Raw genomic sequence first — 9,295 nt, 5'->3', positions numbered from 1 at the left:
TCAATGAAGCCAAATTTCTGGCTTGCAGAAATTATGCAAATTAAGCCAAATTGAATAGGAATGGTTAGTTTACATAGTTTGTTCTGCTGCTGCTAGTTATGAGCTGGAGTCAAGAACTGCTTGAAACACTGAACCCCTGCCTCCCCTTATCAATGCAAAGCTTGCTTTTGTCCCCTGCTCTCACTCCTGGTTCCAGCAGTTTTGCTACTTCATGCCTGTCCACATATTTTCAGACCAAGACCAAGGTTTACACTCATGTAGTATAACCTCAACATAGACTCAGAGTATGCCTCCTGTTCTTCAAGAACACCTACATGTAGAATGCCGATTACATTTTTTTTAATGAGCTCCACCAGCAGGACACATTCTAGACTTAATTGACTTGACATTGTTTATGTCATAAAGCAACCATAAGTAAAAAAAATGGGGGGGGGGTTGACCCCTGTTCCAAACCCTAGTAACACTTCTTTAGCAAGTGCATGGTTATATTTTTAACAGCCAGCATAGTCTCTGTACAAGTTGGCTTGATTAGGGTCTCCGGCAGTAAAAATCCAAAATGACCTGTATCACGCAGCTCAAATGCAAAGGCATAGGGGATACCATTTTTGTATGCCCAGTCCATAGAACTGCCAGAACTCACATCTGGAAAAGGAAAAAAAATGCAAGTGATGTATATGAAATAATAAGATAGTAGTTGCATATTAAGTTATAAGCAAGACCACTGCAGTTCAATGTCCTCAACTCCAGAGATGCAAAAGGAAAACAAGTTTTGCAGGTTGGAATCTAATTTCACATCGACTTAGTTTCATTACTCCCCCTCATACACTCTAGTTCTATATGTGTGTGTTGTATAGTGTCACAGCGTAGGTAGTTGAAGAAGAGATGCACAAGGGATGTGATGTGTGAGTTTTAATTCAGTTCTGGCTGCTATGTATCAAACTATGTATGAGTTTTAATTCAGTTCTGGCTGCTATGCTATGTATGCTGGTTTGTGCCAGCAGAGCTGTTCTATCTGGTTAAAATGTCCTCAGAATGGCATCCCTTGTCCATCCATTTATGTACTGCTTAATATCTCACATGATGGTGCAGTACTGGCCTTTCCTGACATATTTACAAACTACCATGTCTGGACTGCTTACAGTGACTCATACTAGCTTGAATCAGCATGAAGTAACTGAAATGAATACTAAAGTAGGTATGAAAACACAATGAAAAATAAAAGTGTTGATGTGAAGCAGAAATCATTCTCTACTTTCTTTTTTCCACAATAATTTCAGCTTTCCTGATGTATAAAACTATAAAGTTTATTTTGTAATATAGGACCTAAGGAAAAGAAACTGAAAACTTTGAAGAGTTACCCATAGTATAATCCTATGCATGTCTGCTCAGAAGTAAATCCTACTTATTACAGCCTTAATCATGCTTTTTGCATAGATGTAGGTTAACTCTACATTGAACCTGCATTCATTTTCTGGAAAGCCAAAAAAAAAAAAAAAAGCTGACTCCTACACATCTATAACTAATGAATGTATGAAATATAGTTTAGATTTGTTGCTTTCCCAGCAGTGATCTGATCCCCAACTATGTATTAATCCAAAATACTGCATGAAGGGCTGAGTGCAGAACAACGCTCATGAGTCAGAGGCCAATTACAAGTTGAGCACTTCTGCCATACTCTATATTCAATATATTATTGTGTATTTTTTAAATCTCGTACTTTGCCTGCCTGCACTGTGTGGCTGTGAACAGCAGGAGAAAGTATAGCAATATAGGCTGAAAAGGCCATTAACCAAACATATATTGACATTTTAAAAGCCCCAAACCTACATGAGGTAGTAAAGAAAAATGAAAAGTTATTTTATCATCCAGTCCTATTGGTTGCCATAAAAAAAGAACTGATCTCATATACTTTGGCAACATGAAAAATCATTTTATGCCAATAAGAAAAACATCTCCATGCAAAAGAAAAGAATTATCTGCATGCTTCTCTCCATCTTTATTTTAAAGATGGCAATATTCAGTATTCCAATGTTCTGATCAAATCAAACTAAATTACTGAACCATGCACCTATAAAGCTGCTGAATTACCTTTGTCTTTCAAATCTGTATGAAGAGTTCCATTCAAATTCTGATAATAATTAAAACCCCAGACTTCAAAGATTTCATACTCCACTGGGAACAATATGCATTTTAATACTTTTTACAATACTTCTATATTGAACAGAACTTATTTTGCTTTGCATCATCTTCAAAACAATTTGCTCTCAACTCAAAATATAAAAAGGACATAGTTTTGAGTTGGAAAGTACATCAATATTCTCTGCAAACATATTGGAGAAAGCTAAGTAACTCTTGCAAAACCAAATATGTATGCCCTGATCAGCAAAGGAGATCAATCCAAGGAATTAATCTGCCATTTACATAACAGAAACAGAGTAAAATATGCGTATGGATGCTTATTCACTTGGCCATACTCGTAAAGTAGAATTCCTGGCTAATCCAGGCTTACCATAAATAAGGTATATGCAAATACAAACAGCCCATTTTTTCCTGTTTTGTTTCTCCTGCTATCACCTCTATATGTTTTGCCTTACTAGGGAAAAATGAAGAAATTTTGAACAGAAGTGCTTCTGGAAGGGCAACTGGGGAAAGGCTGCACATGGCAAAGCCATGACCCTTCACCTGATATCATCTGCCCCATGGAAGGGTTCTTGGAGATCATCTGGTCATTAACTCAAATAAATTTCCACACCCTTTATTTAAAGAAAATATTGAAGGAGGATTTCACGACTGTACAAAACTGTTTAACAATGGAAAAGTCTTTTCTTGAAAGGGGATAAACTCTCTTTCATTACAGCTAATAAGCAGCAGCTGTGTAACCACTTACTGGGGAAGCAATAATTGATTTCCTGTATTGAGACGGTTTAAATAGATATTTGAGGTCCCTTTCATGAAACCAGAGAGTGATAGCTATGCATTACATTCAAACTTGGAATCCTGGTTTGTTGTTTCCAAACAAGGCAGGATTCATAAATCAACAACAAATCCAAGCCTTTCCTTGCTTTTAGAGCAACAAACTAGGACCCTGGGTTCAGAGACAAATTGCAGATTGTCGTGAGGTCGTAACTTACGTCTCCAATTAACTCACACAGCAGCCGGCAGTGAAACTAAATACTTTTATTGCTATTCACTACAAGATTTACGATGTGACTGATAAGCTCTAATGACTAGCCCCTTGCAGTCCACTTGCTGCTTCTTCTCTGAGCTACCTCAGGAGACAACGTGGTATTAGACCTTCCTGTCTTGTCTTTCCACTTGTGGATGGGACAGACCTCTGTCCTGTCATCATAATTGTAATTGTCGTCTTAAAGGTCTCCTGACTTTAGCATTCGTTAGACTTTCCATTGAATCCTCTTGTTCTCCTGAACTCTGCTCAGTAGTTTCAGAGTCAGGAGCTGTGGGGGCAACTTCTTCAGGCAGCTCAGAGCTGGAATCAGGGAAGCTGCTCTTTCAGATGCCTCCCCGTCAATCTGCGGGGAGGCTGTTCTCTCAGAGGCTAAGGGGTCAGGCTGTAGAGAGGCTCCTTGCTCAGCAGTCTCAGAGCCAGGCTGCAGAGGGGCCGTCTGGACACTGGGCCTTAAATATAAGTCCCCTTTTTCCAATGCCTGACTCTCACTGTTAGCGCCTGCCTCTTCCTCATGAGTAGACGTCTCTGTCGAATCGTCAGGCATGACATGGATATAATGTCCTGTTTAATTTGTCCACTCATGTTGGAGAGCCAAATCAAAAGTGAACAAACAGGATTCAGCTTGTCTTCTCCAAACCAGATTAGCCAGGAAACCTGACTTATGGCTATGTGCAAACACAGCTATTGTGACACTCTTTCAGCTCCACTGAAATGTCCAGATGTGGGGTTTTGTTTTTTGTTTTTTTTTGTAATATGCATATGATTCAGATTTCCATGTACATTTGTCAGTCTTTAACTTGCAACTAGTTTTTTGTCTCTTCAGTAAGATTTAGGCCTCTATTTGTGTAACTCTTTGTGTAACAATCTTAACTGAATAATTCTTCAGCATGTTTTAAAGATCTTATGTGATTTGCATTTAGCTTTGTGCTCTCTTGATGCTGTACTCCTCAACAGGCAGCCTTAGAATCTATTACTGCAATAATTAGCATAGCAGGAAGACCCGAAGAAGGAAGACTGTGGCTGTTTAATCCCACAAAAGTCTTTGGTGGAATTCATAGGGTAGAATGGCTATTCAGCCATGGAGTTTTTCAGTTCTCCCTTCCGGCAGCAGCCCCTCATTTCCACCAAAAGGTATGGCAGACCTCCAGAGTGACACCGCTTATGGCACAGGAGTGTTACAGGAAGGAAATATTGCATGCATGAAAACACTTCCAGCTTGTGTATCTTGCTGGGTTCTAAATATAATGTAATCTCAGCTGCCTATGGGACTATGGGCCTTATGACATCCTTTGCCTCTAATAATTTTCTTGCCTTATTATAGCAGAAGCAACAACAGTGTGTGAAAAGAAAGAGCTAGCTTGCTTGAGAACTTACACAAAGTGCTTGAGGCAGGGCCGTATCGGTACTTTATCCCATGCACTGATTGTAAGGCATTTACAGCATTAAGAGCTGCAGATTCCTGGGAGAGGAACAATAGATGTTCCAAAAACAAAAGAGAAAAACCACATTAATTATTTTATTTCATATAAATTTCATATAATACAAATACCTTGAGACAATGGTTCTGTCTTTTTTATCTTTCCCTTTTCAAACCATACATTACCTGCTCCCTAACTCCAACAGGCAAGATTAATCTGCTCCACAAATGAGCACTTATATGTCTTGGCAATAGTTGTACACCTATTGCTCTCCAATCACTGAACTGTAAAGATGTGGACTGGGATGGTGATTCCAACACTGTCATTAAAGGAGGTATAGATTTATTTATTTAGGATATTTGTATGCAGTCCTTTGCAAGAGCCTCGGGATGGCTGACACACATAAAATACAAATATCTAACATAACATAAACAAATTAACGACCCACTCCGGCTGCAATTAAAATATGATGGTAACATTCAATATTAAAACTTATTAAAATATTGGTTAAATAAAAAGGTCTTAACCTGGCACCAAAAAACATATAATGACAGCGCCAGGCAGACCTCTCTGGGGAGTGCATTCCATAGTTGGGGCGCCACCGCAGAGAAGGCCCTCCTCCGAGTACTCTGTCTCTTAATACCTTTCACAGAGGGTTCCCGGAGGAGGGCTTCTGCTGCCGATCTCAGGGGGTGGGAGAGCAAATAGGGAAGAAGGCGTTCCTTTAGGTATCCTGGTCACAAGCTGTTTAGGGCTTTATAGGTAATAGATGGGACATTTCTGACCCTACTTCCCAAACCATGGAAAAACAGCTTTTTAAAAGCCACCTTTCTTCTCAGATCACATTGAGCTGACCAGGTAGTGAAGGTATTCATGTATTATTCCCACAAATTCAGGGGTCTTCATCCAGGGTGCATTCAACCTACCCATGGCTTGGCTCGAGAAAGACAAAGGCAATGCCTGTCATGAGTGTCTTCATGGGCAACAATTTGGTCCCAGTGCACCTGCTTCCTACACTATCTCCCTGCTCCGCTTCTCTGTCTCTAGTTTTGCTCTTTCTCTCTTTTCTACCTTGCTATTTTTGCTTCCTTTCCAGCCTCTAGTCTATTTCTCTGTCCCAACCTCTTTTGACTAGTCAGCCCCCATGACAGCCATTATGTAATTAGCCACCTCTACCATAGGAGCCATTTAGTGATGGTGCCTACAGCAGTTTTCCAGATTTCCAGATGCACCCATGGGTATGAAAAGGCTGATGACTCCCACCTCAGCATGTAATCTAAAACACTCAGAAGTGGCTCAACAGTCCTTTCCTTGTCACCAATTTTGAGTATTTTAAAAGTACATACAGAGAATCTCTCAGTTGAGCACCTTTGATGAGGTGTACGCATGTATTTTTGTTCTCAGGTGTCTTGTCCATATGATAGCATTCAAAATGTTTACAATGGATGAATGCAACAGTTCTGAAAGTGAAGTATTCACCAAACATTTGCTCCATCCTTTTAGTGTAGGCAAGTTGTAAAATTGTTAGCAATATCTTAAAATGTTCTGCAACTGGCAGTATAAACAGTTTACGTCATTTCACTGGTAGCTACTACAAAGGATCTACATACAGTCGAGAGCACTTATCCAGTGTCCCCAAAATATCCTTGCATCTCACATCCAGCTTAATACAAGTCCAGGATGGCAAGATTGAAAGGAAGAAAACACTCAGCATTTATGTTTAAAGGGTTTTCAAGACCTGAGCTGCTTTATTCAGAAAGGGACTTATCGTGACAAGAACCATGCAGTACAAATACCCCTGAATTATATTTCACAGCTACAAAAGCCAACTCATGACAAGAACCAACATTCAAATAATTTAATTATGATGTTACACATGAGGGAAGTGCCACTATTTTATGTCTATACTGTTGTATATTATGAGCCAAATGAGCGAGGAAATGTAGTGGCTGGATCTGCTGATAGTTGGCAGCTTTAGATGCTGCCAAAGAACTGACTGTAGCAGTTGCAAAGAGATTTAGCAGGATTCTGCCATGGCAGGCAAAATTTGTATTGCCTAGCTAGTTGGCAATGTGGAACACCTGTATATACTGGCATATAAGGCACCGTTCATATAAGATGAGATCAATATTTTAGGCTGTTTTATTGGTGTTTGACATATGCTGGCCATATAAGACAAACCCCAATTTTTGCTTCACTGTTTCTGGTTTCAAGGGTCCTCTTATTCACTGGTATATATGGTAGCAAAAACACAATTGCTTTAATGGCATATTTCTCATCTGTGTGATGCATATCTCTAAAAAACCCTTGAATATCTCTAGAAAAAGCTATGAATATCTCTGCAGTCTTTGCATCCACCGAGAGACAAAACATTTGAGGCTGGTTAGCATCAAGACAAAGGGTGTGGCATCCCCAGAGTCCTTAGAGACATTTGCATTTTTCCATTTCCACAGGGGTTCTGTGGTTTCAGGCATCTGCTGTAGGGCTTAGAACCTATCCCTCATGGGTACAGGGGTCCTGTGGTACGATGAACATTTGTCACCTGGTATAAAAGACAGCCCCTCGATTTTTGCCTCACCATTTCTGGATTCAAGGGTCCTCTTATATGCCAATAGATCTAGTACTTGCCGCAAGGACAGTATATCTGGTGTCACAGCTACCATTAAATTGTCCCAGTATTTTTCAGTGTATTATAGTCTCCTATCTGGAATTATGCGGTCTCACATTTGTCCCCTCATCTTTATCCAGCACTCTGTTCCAAAAACCATTCACTTTTGTGGTTGCTCTGATCACCTGACACATATCCATAAATCCCTACACAGGCTTCCTGTTTGTTGCCAGATGTTCCTTGTGTTTCCCTTCAAAGCCTTCTATGAACTGAACCCTCTTTATCTCCCCAGTCTTATATCCTGTTACATCCCTGCCTGTGGACCTTGCTCCTCAGCACTTATGACGGACTAGGATTCCCCATCCTTTTTCTCTTTAACAAAGAGCAGAGTCAGGCAGCTGTGCACATTGATCAGCATTTGCAGAACACTTCCAGGCTAATTCTACTTATGTAAAGGAGGTAGTATAGATGCATGGCCAAGTCCTCCTAGGCTGGTTGGTTTGAATTTTCCTCACTGGGAGATGGCCAGTCCTCCAGAGGACTAGTTGTATCTAGAAGGAAACTTCATCCTTTGGTTGGCAAAACATCAAATCAAATCTTTTCCATACTCTGATATCTCAAGGAACACTCCACTCCACAGAATACACTGCTTTGGTGGGTTTCTCTTAGAATCCTAAGAAGTGTTAGTGAATTAGTTTGATGTTCCATTTTATTTTAAAAGCAATTGACTATTTCTGGCCTTTTTTCCACTTGGTGCTTAATAAAGATAGTGAACTGGAAAGTGGAGTTGCTTTGATTGTCTTGTCCAGCCTGAAATTGGCCTTATGAAAGCACTGGACTGCTTAGCAAACATGCTATGCAGGTGAAAGGAAATTCTGGAATAGGGGCAAATCCTCCCTGTAAGGTTGGATCTGTAAGCCTGGACTCCCATGTATTCAGCTTACAAGTTATTAAACATTAATGAGACTGAGTTATGAAATGTTAATATTCAATTAGTTATACGTGAGTGGTGGCAGCCTGTCTCTTGAGGGCAATATATGGCATCTTGCAGTCTGTCCTACCCTGAAGAGCTAACACAGCAGTTGGCCACAACCTTCCAGCACAGGAGAGTCTCTTGCTCTCTCAATAGACTCCACCTTTTCCCTTTGGCTGCCCTGTACACCTGTACCTTCTGCCTCCCCTGCATGATGCTACTCTCCTTCTTCATTCAAACACCTCCTTAAAATTCACCCTTTCTATCATTTTTGACTCAACAACCTTAGCCTCATATGGCACAGTAACTTACACAGCAATTCTATGCATGCCTACTCAGAACAATATTCCACTGGGTATGGGAATATTGCTCCAGCCTAATCACATGCAACTGAGATTGCATACTACTTCCCTATTTACCTATCTGCCTCCTCTTCCTATGGATTGAATTTTAGACTGCAAGCTTCTCAAGTAAGGGCTTGTCCTCTTTTCATCTACAAAGTGAGATATAGTCTCTGGGGTTCTAAATGGAGATTTTCCCACAGTTGTACATCTGCTAATTTTGATGTGTGATGAGAAATCATTAGCTCTTACACATTCAGTACTGCTGATCTAATTGTAGCTGCATTTTTCTTTGGCTGCAATCTCTGACTTGCCTGTATCTATCTGTGATTTTGGACTGATTGGTTGGGAGCATAGTCTAAAGGAACATGATGCAGCAACCTTGCCAAACTTCAGCTATGTGTTGGTTTGGTGTCCTAAAGAAAAGCTCCCTGGGAGCTATGAAACATTGATTTCCATGGTGTGGTGTTGAATTAATTCCTATATATGCCATCCTGGACCCTGAGGTCCTTCTCAGAGAGCCACCTCTAAAAGAAATAAAGAAGGTGGCAACCAAGGGAAGGGCCTTTTCAGCAGTGGCAGCCTGACTCTTCAAGGAGATATGCCTGGTGCTCACTCTTTACTCCTTCCAGTGTCAGGTAAAAATCTTTTATTTACCCAATATTTTAACAGTTAATAATTTTAATTCTTTATTTTTTTATTCTGTCTATATTACCTTTTATTGAATTGTGTTCTGGTATCCTTGGACTTATTTTGTGAAACAGTTGT

At 40.1% G+C, this 9,295-nt stretch overlaps 1 protein-coding gene across 1 annotated transcript in view; it reads right to left on the bottom strand.

Annotated features, from left to right (window-relative positions):
• Positions 1-454: 454 nt before the first annotated feature.
• The window catches only part of CPA6 (carboxypeptidase A6), a 49,178-nt gene continuing 40,337 nt past the window's right edge, over positions 455-9,295 (bottom strand). The window contains exons 10-11 of the mRNA XM_044424190.1: positions 4,562-4,646; positions 455-642 (exon numbers count right to left, since the gene is read on the bottom strand). Of these exons, the coding sequence (XP_044280125.1) occupies positions 455-642; positions 4,562-4,646 (273 nt within the window). The remainder of the gene's footprint in view (positions 643-4,561; positions 4,647-9,295) is intronic.

The sequence above is a fragment of the Varanus komodoensis genome, unplaced genomic scaffold (assembly GCF_004798865.1).
Source record: "Varanus komodoensis strain SLA01 unplaced genomic scaffold, ASM479886v1 scaffold14_1, whole genome shotgun sequence".
In the NCBI taxonomy this organism is placed as follows: domain Eukaryota; kingdom Metazoa; phylum Chordata; class Lepidosauria; order Squamata; family Varanidae; genus Varanus; species Varanus komodoensis.
This window is presented reverse-complemented; position numbering and strand designations above follow the sequence as displayed.